Consider the following 15,862-nt stretch of genomic DNA (forward strand, 5'->3'; position numbering starts at 1 on the left):
CCGGTCCGTGCCCGGTGCCGTGGGGTGACCGTGGATGCTGGGGCCCCGCGCGGAGCCGCGGCGTCGGCAGAAATAGCTCCTGGAAAGAAAAACAGCGTCGGTGGCCAAGGGGAAGGCAGAGCCCAGGGGACACCCCGGGGGCACCGGGGCCGGGGCTCGGCCCCGCTCGCTCTGCAGACTTATTAGGGAAAAGACAATTATAGCCCCGGTGGCAAGGCCGGGGGGGCTCCGGGGCCGGGGGGACGAGTGCTCCGGGTCTGCTCCTATGCGGGACGGGGCTGTGGGCTGGCGCTGGGCCCTGCGGTGGGAGCGCTCCCGCTCCGCTCCAGTGCAGAGTCAGCCCCGCGCCCCCGCTGCTGCCCCCCAGCACCGGGGCTGCCGTCCCTCCCTGAGCCCCACTGCCGGGACGGTGACCGTCACCACTGGGTGAGCAATGGCGGTGGAGGGAGACACCCCCCCCCGCCCACCCCGTGGCCATGCCCGGGGCTGTGCACCCAGGGCAGGACCTGAGACTTGGTGTCTGTGTTAATTAGAGTGAGCTTTAATTAATGGCTGGCTGGGGATGAGGGTAAAGGGTGGCCCTAGGGTGGGGCGCAGCCACGATGGGTGGCCTCGGGGACAGCCCCCACCAGCTGAGGGGGGTCCCTGGGGTGCCTTGAGGACACCCTCAAGACATCACCTGGGGAAACTGAGGCACGGCGGCAGTGATGCCCCTTTCTCTGTGGAGCTGGTGGCCCTCCATGCAATGAGTTCACAAGTGCTCAGCCACCCTCTGCCTCCACCCCAGACACCCCCACCTCGAGCAGGGAATGGTGACAAGCCGGGGCAGACGCTGGGCTCCTGGAGATGTGAGTTTTATTAATGGCGCCGTGGGGATGGGAGGACATGGACAGGGTGTAGAAAAACACGTCGAGGAGCGGCGCCTGGCTCCGGGGTGATGGGCACCGGCAGCCCCTCCAGCCCGGCTGCAGCCTCTCCTCCTCCACGAGGCTCCATCCGATGCGGGGGGCTGGGGGTTATGGGGCGGGAGGGTTAATGGGGGGGTGGGAGTAGGATGGAGGGGACAGGGTGGGGGCCACCCCGCGACGTCATTTGGGCTCGGTCGTGGGGAGAGACGAGAAAACGGCCAGAAAAGGAGCAACGATGGGGCAGAGAAACCCTCCTGGAGACTGGATTGGGGGGGGGACAGGGAGGGATGGGGGCGGCCACGGTCCCGCGGGGACCCCGCAGGTCCCTGGGGAGGGGGGACCGAGGCAGCCCGGAGGGGACAGACCCAAAATTCAGTGGTTTCATCTTCAAACAGAAAAATTACATCAGTGCCCGGGGCTGGGCAGGGCAGCGGTTGTGCAGAGGAAGGTACCGACCGAGGGGCTTCGGGACGGGGCGGGGGGACGCCGGGGTGTCCCCGAGGACGGGGGACCCGGGGCGAGGACCACACCCCGCTCCTCGCCGGGTCCCGCGCCCCCGGGCGGCTGCTTCCCGGAGCCGGGGGGGCTGCGTCCTGGCCCCCCGCCGGCGGCCGGGCGTCAGGTCCCCGCGTTCGGCTTGATGATGTGCATCAGGGCGCTCTTGAGGCTGCCCCTGCTGGGGGAGCGGACGGCGGGCGGGGGGCGGGCGGCCTCGGCGGCCTCCCCCCGCAGCTCCATCTCGATGGTCATGACGACTTTGGGGGGCCGGGGGGCCCCGGCGCCCGCCCCCGCGGTACCTTCCCTGCCCGCTAACCGCTATTTCTTGTCCTTGCGGGAGTCGCCCGGGGCTCCCTTGGCTTTCTTCTCGCTCGGCGCCTTGGTGCCGCGGCCGTGGTCCAGCATGGCGTAGAGCACGGGCGCCTGCGGGGACAGGGCAGCGTCGGCACCGCGGCGCCCCCCACCCCGGGGGCTTTGCCCCGCAGCCTCTCCTCCCACCCCAAAAGGTAGGAGAGGGGTTCACCCTCCCTGGCCCCCCCCAACCCCTCGGTGCCCACCTGCCGGCTGCGCTTGGACGCGTCCTTAGCCGATCGCTGCAGCTTCCCCTTCTCCATGGCACTAAAATTGGGGTGGAAAGGCAAAAAGGCATCTCAGAAAAGTCAAACCCCGCCCAGCCCTGCCCGGCAGCCCCGTTTCGGGGTGGTTTTGCCCCGATCGAGCGGCGGGGCTCACCTCAGCCGTCGCTGCAGGGCCACCTGCCGCCGCAGCCAGCAGTAGCGGATGAGATAGACGAGGGCCACCACCACGGCCACCAGCAGCAGAGCCCCGCCGATGATGGAGCCCAGCACGACACCGTAGCGGGTGGGCACTGTGGGGACACCAGCGCCCCGTCAGCCGCCGCAGCCGGAGCGGGGAGGCTGAGGCAGGGAGGGGGCCGCCGGCGCTGTACCTTTCTCGAAGACGTAGAGCGTGACCTGGGAGGACTTGCCCACAATGTCCGGGGGGTTCTTGACGTCGCAGGTGAAGGTGCCGTTGTCGGTGTAGTCCAAGTTGTGGATGATGATAGAGCCGTCCTTGCGGTGGGGGTTGCCCACCCACTCCATCCGCTCCTTGAAGGTGCCCACGTCATCGATGTAGGGCTGGCCCTTGGCGTAGTGGAATATCTAGCGATGGGGACAGACACAGGGACATCAGGGTCATGGTGGCTCCGGGCACGGCAGGGCCACCCCGCGCCCTGAAGCGGAGCGGGCGCTTACGGAGATGCTGTCGCGGGAGCCCTCGGCTTGGAAGTGCCACGTGATGGAGATGTCCTCGGAGATCCACTCGCTGGACCAGAAGCTGCAGGAGAGGGTGACGTGGGAGCCGACGGTGCCGTGCACCTCCCGCTGCGTGTACACGTGGATGGAGGATGTGGGGGACGGCCCTGCGGGGGGGCACAAACCCGTCAGCCCCGCGGGGCACCCCGGCACGGGGATGGTGTCCATCACTGGGGCTGCCGGCCGGCCCCGTGCCCAGCCCTGTGCCGCCACCAAAGGGCTTTTGTTTGTCCCGGAGAAAGCACAAGGGCGGGCAGGGGACAGCGGCCCTTTGTGCCACCGCGGGTGCCTTTGCGGGGAGCCTCCGCCCTGACGTCCCCACGGATGGCTCAAAGGGGACCGTGGCCCGGCACCGGCTGACGCCCAGGGACACTGGGAGGGCTGGGTCTGGCACCCAGCACCCCTCTCCTGTCCCCAGGGAGGTGGTTGGTGCCGGGATTCTTCTTGCAGCCTGGTGATGGAGACCGGGGCACGGCCACGGATTCGGCCCCGGAGCATTGGCACCACCAGTGACAGTCCCAAAAGCAGACGTGTGGGTAGCCGCCAGCCCCACAGCCACCTCCCGGGGGTCTGGAGACCCCTGGTACTCCAAGCATCCAGGATCAGGATTTCAGGACCAGCAGCCCTTGTCCCCCATCCCCGTCCCCAGCTTACCCAGCGCCGAGAGGAGCCCGGCGAGGAGGAGGAGGCTGCCGCTGCCCCCGGCACCCTGCGACATGGTGGCTGCCTGTCACCGGCCGGCTCCGAGCCGCATGGAGGGCTGGCAGCGCGCGGGGCCCACGACGTGCCGAAGGGTGCTGGCGGGACGGGGGCCGAGGTTTAAGAGCAGGCAGCGCCGAATGATGCCAGCGGCGCCCCGGCCTCGGGCCAATGGGCGCCGGGCAGCCGGGGCGGTGGGGCCCGGGGGTGCCGAGCACCCCGGGCTGAAAGGGGACATTTAGTTTGGCCATGGGCGAGGAGGGGGAAGCATGCGGCGGGGGGGGCCGGGCACACAGCACCCTTTGTCCGGCCGCATTCCCGCCCGCTGCGGAGGCGGCTCGGCAGGAATGCGGCCGGAGCCGGCGGGCACCGGCACACGGCTGCGGAGCTCGGTTGGTCCCAGGGACCGACGTGCCTGGTGGGGCTTGGGGTCTCGCACCGACTGCGCCACGGGCCACCGGTGCGTCCCCTCCTGCCCCGCGGCCACGGGCCGGCTGCTGGTACCCTCCGGTGCGGTCCCCACCCCGGCCCCACCGCGTGGGGCTCCCCAGCTGGCACTGGCAGCCCTGCCAAGCGTGCTCCCAGCAGCCTCTGCTCCGGCTCCATTTTGGGGTGAAAACACACTTTTGAGAGGGTCATGCTGGACATTCCCCTGGGCACGGAGCCAGCTGGCTCCAGCTGCAGGGTGGGGGGCACATCCATCCCTGTGGGGTGCGGGAGGCACCAATGTGCCACCACAACAACCTCCCGGCTGCTTTGCTGCTGGCTGAGGAGCAAGTGGTGTTTTGGGGTGAAAAGCTCCAAAGTGGGGTTTTCCTCAGAAGGTTTTTGACCCAGAGAGTTCACGGCTGGTGGAGGACCGGGATGGGGACGGGGACAGGGACGGGACTCGCCCGGGGGCTGCGAGATTTTGCTGCTTCAACATCCTCCATCGCCTGCAGCTGCGGGTGAGAGGGTCCCGGTGGGCTGGGGAGCCGGGGACCCCCCGTCCCGTCCCTGGCGGCTCCAGGGTGGGGGTAACGGGCAGCTCTGGGGGGTGATGGGGAGTTCGCGGGGGTGCAGTGGGCAACTCCTGGGGTTTCCCGGGAGGGTGACGGGCAGCCCCGGTAAGGGGGGTAATGGGCAGCCCGGGGTAATGGGGGACGACGAGGGGGTAACGGGCAGCCGTGGGAGTAACGGGGGGGGATAACGGGGGATAACGAGGGGCTACTGGGCAGCCCAGAAGATAACGGGGGATGATGGGGGGGTACCGGGGGGTACCGGGGGTTACGGGCCACCCGGGGGCACCGCGCAGCCCCGGGGGTGACGGGCAGCACCTGCCAGCGGGACCGGAAGTGCGTCACGGCCGCTTCCGGCGTGCGGGCGCTCCAAGATGGCGGCGCTGGCGTTGAGGTGACTCCGGGGGGCCGGGCCGGGCCGGGCGCCGTGCGGGACCCGCGGCCCCGGGAGCAGCTGCGCGGGCGGACGGGCCGCTTGTCCCGTCTGGGCAGGGCCGGGTCCCGCCGCGGGGCCGCCAGGCGGGGACAGCCCGGCGGGGGGGACGCCCCGGGGCCGAGCACGGAGCCCCGGGCGGGCCGCGTCGCGGGGTGCCCCGGCTCGGGGCGGGCTCCTACGCCCGGCCCGGCTGTGGGCAGCGGCCCCCGGTGCGGGGACGAGCCGCGCTGTCCCTCCTGCGGCAGCCCCGCTCCGTCCCGCTCCCCTGCCCGCCCCTCACCCTCTGGCTCCTGGTGGCCTTGTCTGGGGGGACAAGCAGCCACGTTGCCACCCAGCCGGCACGCGGGGGTGGCCCCCCGCTCGCAGGGCCACCCTGCAGGGCGCTGGTGGCCTCACGGGAGCTTGGTACGTGTCCCGCCGTGCCCGTGGTGCCGAGCAGCAGCGGGGACGGGCACCGGGTTCGCCTGGCCGGAGGGTGCCTCTTCCCATCTGCCACCCCCTCCGGAAAGTTCTGTGCCTCCTCGAGGCTGTGACCGGCCCCCTCCCAGCCCCCCAGTCCCTACGTTCTCTTTGATATCAGCCTGCAGACGGTGTTTGGGATTTCATTCCCTTAATATATTCTCTTTCTAGCGGCGGTTGGAGCTGTCAGGCTTTTGTGAAAGCTCTTTGTTGTGTGTTTGGGTTGGTTTGAAGGCAGGATCTGCCGGCAGCGGGAGGCGGGGGGCTCCGACACCTGCTGGGGCGGGCGCCCCGCAGCCGCTGCTGGAAAATGAGAGAGAAGTTGCTCGCTCTGGTTTGCAGCCTGCGCCTGGTAACTTCACCTCGTGTCTGCCTCGGCTTGTCAGATGAAAAAGCATATATAATCGCTTCTCATTTGCTTCCTCCACGGCGAAATCCGAGTGGTTTTTATAGACCTGTCGTGCAGGATAAACGTTAACGACGTCTATCGACGTGACGCTGAGCTGATGCTGCTCCAGGGCTGTGACTCCCAAAATTCTCCTCCGAAGCTAACGGAGCGTGGTGGGGTGTGCGCAGCCGGTGCTGTTCCACCGCCGGGCATTTATAGACGTCTCCTTTGAGCTGCCGCTTTATGCTTGTCCTCCAGCCCTGCACGAGCGGCTGCGCTCTGTAAGGTCCCCAATAATTAACACTGTCCGGGGGTCCCCTGAGTCTCTGCACCCTCCTCGGGTGTGGGGCAGAGCGGGAGTTGGCTGTGGCACCCTGGGAAGCTCTCAGTGGGGGTCTGGAGGATCCTATTTTAGGGCTGATTCTTTTAAAAAAAAAATGTTTATCAGTGATCTGGAAGAAAGTGCAAGTTAATGGAGGGAGAGCTGGAGAAGCTGCAACAACTTGGAGAATGATAAATAATGAAGAGGACAGGTCCTTGGTACGGAGTGACCCTGATTGCTTAGCTGGAGGGCTGCGTTTTGCAAGCGCTAGTCGTTGCACTGAAGCAAGATGTAGTGCTTTGCATCTTAAAAAACAAAATTTAAATTGAGCCAAGAGGATGGGGAGTTCTCGCCGCGGAGTTCAGCTTTGAAAAAATGCAAACGCGTCTTGGATTTTATTCTTGTTTTGAATATCGTGTGTGATTCAGAGCCAGCCCTCCCTCTGCCACCGCCCCGGCCCCCAGGAGGTGTTGGGCACCTTCCGTAGAGGGAGAGATGAAGTAGGTTGGGCCTTTTAATCTGGAAAAGAGGACTGAGGGGGGCATGAGCGAGGTGTATAAATCATTAATGGTCTGCGGGTAGAGATTTATCCTTCACCTCCTCTGCCCTGCCCCAGAACTGGGAGGTGGCAGCTGGCACGGGTCCGTGGCGGCTCGGGACAGGCGGGGAGCTGTTTCTCTGCGCCTGGTGAAGCTGGGGGGGTCGGGAGGTGGCGATGCTGTTTGTTACGGACTGAAACCTCCCGTCTTGGGAGATGCGTGAGCTGCACGTGGTGGGGGGTGCTCCCGCCTCTTTCCTGGGGCTTTTCTCCGGGGATCCATTGTCGGCTGCTCTGGGACGCGACGGTGGGCTCGGAGGAGGGTTGGCTGGGCTCAGCCATCGCCGTCTCCTCCTGGAGCTCTCAGTCTGGCTGTCAGGCTGCGCTTCAGGGAGAGCGGTGATAAATAGAGACAGTTCAAAGAAGGGTTTTCAATCAGAAATGTTGCACTGCAGCGTGGCGGGGGTTCTGCATTGCCGAAAATACCCGCCTCCAGCCGGGATGCGTTCCTAAAAACCTGCGGTGTTTCAAGTCCAGCCTTTGAACGTGAGGGAGGACTTTGAAAGGAAACATCCTAATGGTCATTTACACAGGAACTCGGAGTGGTTAATAATAATGACTTTTGTTTTGCATTTACACCTGGTGAAGAGCTGACCTCCAGATGTTTTTCCTATGTTGTCCTCGAGACCGGCTGTAGGACAACTGGAGAGCAGCAGAGCTTCGTTTATCTACCGCTGTTAACGAAACAGCGGGAGGTGCTGGAACAGATGCTTGTGTGTTTGGGAAGATTAATTAGTGTTTGCCGTTGTGCTGCAGAGGAGCGGCCAGACGTTACTGCACACCTCGTCCTCCTGTCGTCAGGACAGGCAGCACTGCCTCGTAGCTTTGTCCTGGAGGGGAGCGGGCGCTGCAGACTCCAGCCCTCACCTGCAAGCGCTCGAGCTGGGCCGGGGGCCTGTTCCTCCCCGTTCTTGGAGAGATGCCCTCGGATGTCAGAGCCACGGTTACTACAATCGCTCTGCAGAGAGCGGCTCCCACTCCTTTGGGCACCCCAAAACCCCTTTTTCCCTCCCGCCCCGAGCCTTGGCGCGGTGACGCTGCATGCGCCGGGCTGCGGCCGCGACCTCCCGTCTCACGGCGCTCGGAGCTTAATGAACGGCGGCGGCGAAACGCTGTGATGAAAACAAGTGTTGGGAGGAAGGGGGGTTGATGTCTTCATCTCAGACACGCGGAGAGCGGTGGCCTAGACCGGCCTTTTCCGCGGAGCTCGGCAGATGCGCGTGTCTGGGGATGTGTGCCGCCCGCCCCGATAATTGCTGTGGTGAGAGTGAACAATGGACTGCCTCGGCTGGCTGTGAGCTTAGAGTGCTGTTTGTGTCTGTCTTACAAACAAGGTATTAGAGCTGAGCAGACTAATTACAGGGTGTCGTAAAGAATGAGCCCCCGGGCAAAGTCTAGAGACTCTAGTTAAGAGCTCAGTGTAAGAGTGAGAAGATTTGTGGAGGAACGGCCCAGATCCTCTTGTGTTAAGATTGATTTTAACATACAAACCACCACAGTGGCAAATCCCCTCCCTGGCCCCATATCCCTGGCATTTGCAGGCATTTATTTGGCACTCACAAAGCCTTTCTATCCTCTCTCTTGCAGATGCGTCGGTCGGCGATGCCTGCTGGCTCGGCTTGGCCCCGGCCTTTCTGTGCGACAGTGAGTCCAAGGTTTTATTGAGAGTAACGGGATTAAGTTCTTTCCCCAGGGATCCCTCCTAAGGCTTTGGGGCGTGCGTGTGTGCCATCTGCCTAGTAATTCTGGTCAGTCAATGCCATGCGTTGGCTGGGCACTTACCGCCTCGTGCCACCATGTGGGCACAGCCTGTGTACAGAGGGGCTGGGGCTTGTGGACGGGGGTGGCTGCTGAGGCGGGCCTGGGTCTCTCGTGGGGGTGGTGGTACCCCAGTCGCCCCTCTGTGCCACTCTCCGTGACAGCTTTGCACCTGAGGAGGGCTGGGAGCCGCAGAAGCCCCCTTGTTCCTGTGCTTTGTGCTGCCGGGCTTAGGGAGAAATAGTTATTTTCTGCTAAATTGGGCTGTAAGTGTAATTGCTGTGTAATCTGGGGAACATTGAACGACGAGCTCTTTGTTTGGTACAGCGTGCAATTACCGTGGCAGTAAAGAGCAGGTTGCACGTTATCAGCGTTACATAACGTGTTATCTGATATCCTGATTTGGGTGGTGCTGGGGGGTGGCTGCGTGGATTCCAAGGCAGCAGCTTCCCATCCTGCGTAGTATTATTATTCCCTCGGGAGAGCTGGCAGTGATCCTCTCCTCGCCCTTGTCCGTGCACAGCTGGAGCCGTCCGTTGTGCTGCTGCAGTCAGGGTCGGCCGGGAGCTCGTGTCCTGCGAGGTGGAAAGCTGCCGCAGCGTTGCCCAGCGGGGCGGGCACGGGTGAGCGCTGCCCATCTCCCCGCGCCTCCCGTCTCCTCTTCTTTTGCAGCGTTGTCCCCATGGGAACGACGGCCAAGGAGGAGATGGCCCGCTTCTGGGAGAAGAACACCAAGTCCAATCGTCCCTTGTCCCCTCACGTCACCATTTACAAGTAAGAGCCTTTGGCCTCCTCAGCTTCTCACTGGGGCGCCTCTGGGCACACGACAGCCCCGTCCCCGGAGGCACCCTTGGGTGGCAGGGCTGTGCGTGTTCCCACTGTCACTTCAGGCAGAGGACATGGAGACCCTCTAAATTGCGCTGTGAACAGTCTGAGCTGCGTGGGGGAACCGCAGCCTCCCCCGCGGAGCTGGTGACACTCGCTGTTTTCATACGGGGGGTTGCGGAGGGGTACGGTCCCCCCAGAGCTGCGCCTCGGGGTGCTGGGGCAGGCAGCGTTTCCAGACGTGCTGTTGAAAGGTGGCTGTGCGGAACGGCACGTCCCTCTGTGGGGCTGGTGGTCCTCAGGGGTGGAGGCAGGAGGCCAGCTCAGGGCACTCGGGTTCCCTCCTCAGAGAGGTGACGGCTTCTCTGGGGCTGCCCCCGTCCCTTTTACGGGTTCTCTCGTTTACCCATGAGCCTGGATGCCCAAACCCTGCCCCTTTGCTCCTCAGCTGCAGGAGCCTTACAGTCTTCTCCTGTTTCATCTCCCTTTAAGCTTTCTCAGCAGACACCCTTCCCCTTCCCCAGCCTGTGCCAGTGGCATTTGCCATTCCCAAGCTGCCTCTGCACATTCCCCCGTCTCTCCCCTTTTGCTCCGGCTGGATTCCTTGAATAACTCTGAGTGCAGAAATACCCGCCCAGCAGCACGGAGCTCTCTAGGAATAGACGGGCTGTGCTTTGTCCCGCGGCCTCGGAGGCCTCCCTGGTGCTGTGCCCTGTTTTGCTGACGACGTTGGTTGTTTTTCAGGTGGTCCCTGCCCATGGCGATGTCCATCACGCACCGCGGCACCGGCATTGCGCTGAGCTTAGGTGCGTGCATCTCCCACCTGCTCGAGGCGACCGAGGGCGGGGGCTGCGGGAGGGAAGACCCCTCTGACTGGGTCGGAGACGTGACTCCAGGCGGATGTTTTCTCCCCTCTGTCCCCAGCTTCAGCAACAGGTTTTCTCCTGGGAAACCTGCACTTTGTTCTCTGCCTTTCTCCATCCCCTGAATGTCTCCCCATCCCCATTTCCCTGTCCCTGGGTCCTCTTGTGCTGCGAGTCCTGCAAAGGCAGCGATGCTCCCCTGTATGTGAAAGCTTTCGAAGCCTTTGCAGCCCTGGGGCCTGGCCTGGCTGCGTTCTTCGGGGCCTTGGAAAGGGAGGATCCACTGCTCTGGTTCTCATCCCTTCTCTTCTGGCGCTGCTTTTTGCCAGTCTACCCTTACAGGAGACCCTCTGTGAGGGAACGATTGACAGGCAGGCAGAGCTCAGAGGATTTTCCTTAGCACAGGTGGAGTTTTTCAGCCTCCTGGGAGCGGCTGCTGCTTTCCCAGAGATCCCAGTGGGGGAGAAGGCAGCGCCAGCATCAAAACCGATAAACTCCCTCCTGCAATTTGACTTGCATGGTTTGGCTAAGTGATAGGCTAACTAACTGTGAGAGGCTGTTTTATCTCCATTAATGCCCTCTTGTGACAGCAGGAAGGTGCTTCTCTGGTAGCTCCCTGCTGTGGGGTGGGAGCTGGGCTGGTGTTTGCAGCAGGGCAGAGAGGGAAGGAAATCAGAACAGACGTGCAGGACTGAGGACTTGTCTTCACTCAGCAGAGTGAGAGGGAGCAGCGAGGGCTGCAGCCTACTCTTCCCAGCCTGGCCTCCCGTGGGGGTTCAGGAATTGGGCTCCTAGAAAAGGGCACCCACGTGCCCTCCTGCTCCCATATCCGCACGGCACAGCCCTGGCAAGGGCTCGGCTCTGCCCCCACACTCTGCTCCTCCCAGGCCGGCCAGCTTGTGCCCAGCTCTGCCTCGAAGAGCGGCACGCATCCTCTGCGGGGGAGCAGCTGCCGGCTGCCTGCTCTGGGCATGGCAAGGTGACTTTGCCTGCGTGCGCCCTGTGAGCCCAGCTGGCTCCTTGGGTGGCTGTGTGCCCCGCTCCGTGCACAAATCCAGGGCACTGCGTGGCAGCCGTGCTGGCGCCACCCCGCTTTGGGGGCCCATCTCCAGGAGCTCGGGACGTGCCTGGCCCCGTGGGCTGCGGTCCCCGTCCAGCCTGCTGTCAGATGGGCCGAGCTGGCAGGGTCACTGTTGCCTTTCTGCTCCCATCCATTAGCCCGAAGGGGAGATCATCCCCTCCCCAGGCCAGTCGAGCACGGCGGAACATCGCTTCTGCCGACCAGCTCAGCAGCCGGGAGAAGGAGGGGGAAGTGCTCAACTCCTCTCCGTCAAGGCCTGTAATTACAGGAGCCTCTGACTTCCTGCGCTGCTTGCAGGGCAAACACAAAGGCCGTTGAGGAGACAAGTGGCTGAGCGAGGAAGCAGCTGGCTGACTCGCGCTGCCAGCGCTGGCCTCGGCGCTCGAGCTGGCGTGCCGCAGCGCAATCAGGCCCTATTGAGCGAGGGTGAATCGCGACTTGGCTGCGACCGTTCCCGTTCTTTTGGCAGCACCATCTGGAGAAACCCTCTTGGCCTAGAAACGAGGAGGAGAAGCTGCCGCGGCTCCTGCAGCCGGCGCAGCCATGCGTGTCACCATCTCTGTCTGCCGATCCTTTGCTGGTCCCCTCAGGGGCAGCCTTGCTGGGTCGCTGCCCGTGTCGGTGGCTGGCAGTGGAGGGGCTTCGGTCCCCAGATGTGGATCTGGGGACTTCGCTGAAGAGCTGCCACCTTACATTTCTGAACATCGTTGTTCCTTTAACCTTGAATTTGGGCTGGTTTGGCTGCAACTGCATGAGCTCAGGCCAGTTTGGTCTCTGGGTGTTGTATGGGTAATGCAGCCCCCGGTGCAGGACCCAGATTCAGGGCGGTGCTGCCCCAGTTTGAGTCCTCAGCTGCCCAGGGCACGTTGTCACAGTGCAGCTGGCACGGCCACCAGGCGCGCAGAGCCCTTCTCCCTCCTTCCTCCGCAGGCCGCCATGAGCTGATGGTGGTTCAGGCTGTCACCAAACCAGGGACACAGAGCTGGCCCGGTCTCTGTGCGGGCAGCGAGGGGTTGGTAACGCTTCTGCTGGCTTCACCTGCGGGCTTTGTCTTCCCCAGGAGTCTCCCTCTTCGGTCTGGCCGCCCTGCTGCTCCCAGAACAGTTTCCCCACTACCTGGCCATGGTGAAGTCGCTCAGCCTGGGGCCCGCTCTCATCTACTCCGCTAAGTTTGCTCTGGCTTTCCCCTTCTCCTACCACACCTGGAATGGAGTCCGACACCTTGTGAGTAGCCTCCGCGGGGCGCCTGGGTGCGAGGGAAGGGAAGCGTCTGCCGGCTGCGGCATCTGGGAAGGTGCCCTTGGAAATGGGGATTAGTCACCTCGAATGCTTCAGAGCCTTGGTGCTATTTTTGGGTACATTTAAGTTGCAAAGAGCATCGCTACGCTGGTACTTCAGTGGGCGGCACAGCTGGCTGAAGCATCCCCCCGCGTCTGCTTGGCTGCGGGAGACGGACGAGGGGGGCAGGAGCAGTGTTGCAGCCAGGGGACGTGTCTGCAGAGCACCTCAGAGGTGCCACCCGTTGCTCGTTACCTCGCCCTCGTCACGCTGTGATCTTCCAAGTGCTTTATTGTATTTAAGGAGCGCAGAAGACGTGTGGCAGAGGATTGGAGACAGCGCTGCCTGCGCAGACAGTAACCTGTGATGTTTGCCCTGGGCTAAAGTGTGGCACAAGCAGCTCCGCTCAGCCGAGCTTCCTGTGTCTGACGAAGGAGGGGGAGCTGGAGAGCTGAGAGTTTCTTGCTGGGAACAGTACAAGACGTGCTGCTTTTTGTAGTTGATTTTGTGTTTTCTAGCTCCAGATCGGCTAGGTTTTACGGGAGCAAATTGGAAAGGCAGCTGGCCCGGAGCGTGACACGATCCTTCTGCTCTGGGCGGGGGGAGCATCACACGTGGAGCTGCGCTGCAGACGTGGGCTCGTGCTGCGGGCGCTGACAGCTTCCAGTGCTTCCAGCGTGGAAACAAGGGGCTTGAGCACTGTCAGATGTTGCATCCTGTAGCCCAGAGCAGCCGTTACAAGGTGCTCGTGTCAGAGTGCCGGGAGGTGCCTGGCCGAGCTGTTGGGGTGAACAACAGCCGTGTGCTGTGAGAGGAGCCCCCCTCTGCGGGTCCTCGGGGCGGCCGCTGCCTGGCCAGCGGTGCTGCGAGTGCTCGTTATCCGCTTGTCAAGCACTCTGCGTCAGACGAGGTCTGGGAGCACGGGGCCTGCAGCCGGCTGGGCCCCACTCGCTCGTGGAGACGCTCTCGGGCAAACGGCGCAGTCATGACCGGCTGCTTGTGCAGAGCGTCGTGAGTCGAATGCGTGCTGAAGTCCAGCTGCATGTATATGTTAGGATGCCAATTAAATTGAGAAGGAAACCGGCAGCGTTGGCCCCTGGCTGTGCTCCGCAGCGCAGCCCATCGATGACAGAAGCGGAGTCACCAGGGAGCAGGTTCAGTTTAGTGCCTCTGCCCCGGGTGCTTCTCTGCTGGGAGCCCCGGGGGCTGGCTGGCAGGCTGGGAGGGGGCCTGCGCTCCCCGGGCTGCCCTCGCCCACCCCTGCGGTACCCGGGAGCCGAGGACACCCTCGGGGGACATCCCTCCGAGGACACCCAGCTCCGGGGTGCCCTTCCAGCATCCTGCCCTGCCATCCAGGCTCGGCCTGGCCCCCGCAGCTCGCACCGCACCCAGGGGTGCGCGCAGAGGTGCTGGGGGCTGCGGCTCATCCCCCCTCGGCTCTGTCCCCGGGGATGTCAGCGCTGCCTCAGATCTGCGGCTCGCGCGGTGCTTTGTAACCTATTTCTGTCAGCGGGAGGGAAGTGAGCGCAGAGCAGCTGCCGCTGCTGCAGCGAACCTGGCGTGCTGCGGCTGCTGGGGATTAGTGAGAGCTCACGGGCGGCTTTGCCGATAGATGGGGGGGCTTGGTGGGGGATAAGCTTCCTCTGGCACGGAGCACTGGTGCCTGCACCCAGGGAGACCCCTGCCCGTTGCCCTGCAGCGGTGGACGCTTGCAACCCTCCGGTTTGTACCCGATGGTCCAAAGGCTGTTTTTCGAGGTGGTCTGGCAAGCTTTGATCAGAAAGAGGCGCCTTTCTGCCTGCCTCTGGCACATCCACCATCACGGACCCTCCCAGCCCTGCTGAACTAACCCTGCTGTGTCTCTTCTCTCCCGCAGGCATGGGACATGGGGAAGGGGTTCAAGATCCCCCAGGTCAACCAGTCTGGGGTGCTGGTCCTGATCTTGACCCTGCTCTCCTCTGCTGGCCTTGCGGCCATGTGAAGGTGCCTCCCTGTTGACGGCCTCCCTTTTTTTTGGAAGATTTGCTCCGTCCTGGCCCACCTCAAGACGTGTGTGGAGGGGGAGGCGGGAGAACAGGCTCCCAAGTAACTATAAATCTTTGGGGAAGGTGATGCTTCCCCTCCTCACAAATCTCGTGGATGATCAGAGTTGCTTTTCATTAGCCCAGGTGATGTTCTAACCCCTGTTAGCCGGGGGGGGGGACAGGCCGGGCTGTCTGCTGCCATGCCACACGCCCAAGCAGCCACGGAAAGCCGGGCACAAATTAACAGCTGATCCCGGCCTGTTGTGTCGCTTGCAGAGAGCTGCCTGGCTTCACCCAGGCAAACTCCAGGGCGTTTCTTTTCTCTGCTCTGTCCCCAAGCTTGAGACAATGCTGAATCTGTGTCCCTGCGGGTCCGAGTGGGCTCAGGGACGGCTGGTGGTGCATGTGTAGGCCCGGCGCAGGACAAGCATCTCCATTGAGGCAGCCTGTGCTAGGGCAGGGCGAGCAGGCGGCGCTGCCAACGCCGGCACCCGCGAGGGGAAGGGGTGATCGGTGCCGTCCGGCTGCCGGGCTGGGACCCTGCCCTGTGGGGCCGGCAGCGTGAACCGGCGGGGATGGGGTGCTCAGACCTGCAGAGGTTCAGTCCCGACTCCTTATCCTTGAAAATGTCGCGATTCAGCCAGCTTTGGGGCCCGGGGGCCCCTGCCACTGAAAACGTCCAGTTTTCCCCTGTTAGGAAGTCACTGTCTCTGCCATGATGGGGAGGGACGTGTTTTTCTGGTCGCGTGTTGCCACCAGCTCTCGTTTCAGCCTTTGTCACGCACCCACCTTTCCAATAAAGCAGCCTTGATCCTTCACACTGAGCCACCGAGTTTGTCGTCTGTGCTCGACGCCTTGCTGAGGCGAAGCCAGGCGGGAAGGGCTGTTCTGCTCCGAGATCCAGGGAGCTGCCCCATCCCTGAGGAGACGGGGATGGAAAAACAAACCGCAGGCTCAGAGGCAGATGGAGTCCTGACCTTCGGAGCTGGCGGGTGCAGGGCTGACTTGTCTGTGAAACGCTGCCAGCCCAGCACAAAGGACCGTCCTACCTGGACCACGGCTGGTCGCGCTGGTACCAACGCCCGCGCGAGGGCCAGGAGCTTTTCGTTCAAATTGGCCAATTTTTAACGCTCGCCGGGAGCTCGGCTTTGCGGGGAGGACGCTCCCCGTCAGGAGCTCTGTCCCAGCGAGGGTCTCAGCTCTGTTTTGGGAAGGATCCTCCTTCCTGTTCACGTCATCCGCCGGCAACATGTCGGCTTTATGGGGAACAGCTGCTCCCCTCCTCATCGGGCTTTTGATGGAGACCCGAAGTGGCAGGAGGGAGCTGGTCCAGTAACGTGCCCCACGGGCCCTCGCGCTGGCCAGGCTTCTTTCCACGCCACTGCTTGTACTTCCGCCACCGATCCGAGCC

General features: G+C 63.4%; 2 protein-coding genes across 2 annotated transcripts; one reads left to right on the forward strand and one right to left on the reverse strand.

Moving 5' to 3' along the window:
* Positions 1-838: 838 nt before the first annotated feature.
* MPZ (myelin protein zero) lies at positions 839-3,611 on the reverse strand. Its single transcript, XM_068415294.1, has 6 exons — positions 3,377-3,611; positions 2,663-2,829; positions 2,356-2,569; positions 2,139-2,274; positions 1,964-2,024; positions 839-1,829 (listed from the first exon to the last, which is right to left on the reverse strand). Exons 1-6 carry the CDS (start codon positions 3,438-3,440, stop codon positions 1,725-1,727), a joined length of 747 nt encoding a protein of 248 aa, XP_068271395.1. The 5' UTR covers positions 3,441-3,611; the 3' UTR covers positions 839-1,724.
* A 1,153-nt stretch (positions 3,612-4,764) lies between these two features.
* SDHC (succinate dehydrogenase complex subunit C) lies at positions 4,765-15,275 on the forward strand. Its single transcript, XM_068415299.1, has 6 exons — positions 4,765-4,813; positions 8,210-8,266; positions 9,053-9,154; positions 9,950-10,011; positions 12,210-12,373; positions 14,304-15,275. Exons 1-6 carry the CDS (start codon positions 4,794-4,796, stop codon positions 14,406-14,408), a joined length of 510 nt encoding a protein of 169 aa, XP_068271400.1. The 5' UTR covers positions 4,765-4,793; the 3' UTR covers positions 14,409-15,275.
* Positions 15,276-15,862: the final 587 nt, after the last annotated feature.

This window comes from Nyctibius grandis, chromosome 17 (assembly GCF_013368605.1).
Source record: "Nyctibius grandis isolate bNycGra1 chromosome 17, bNycGra1.pri, whole genome shotgun sequence".
Lineage (NCBI taxonomy): Eukaryota > Metazoa > Chordata > Aves > Nyctibiiformes > Nyctibiidae > Nyctibius > Nyctibius grandis.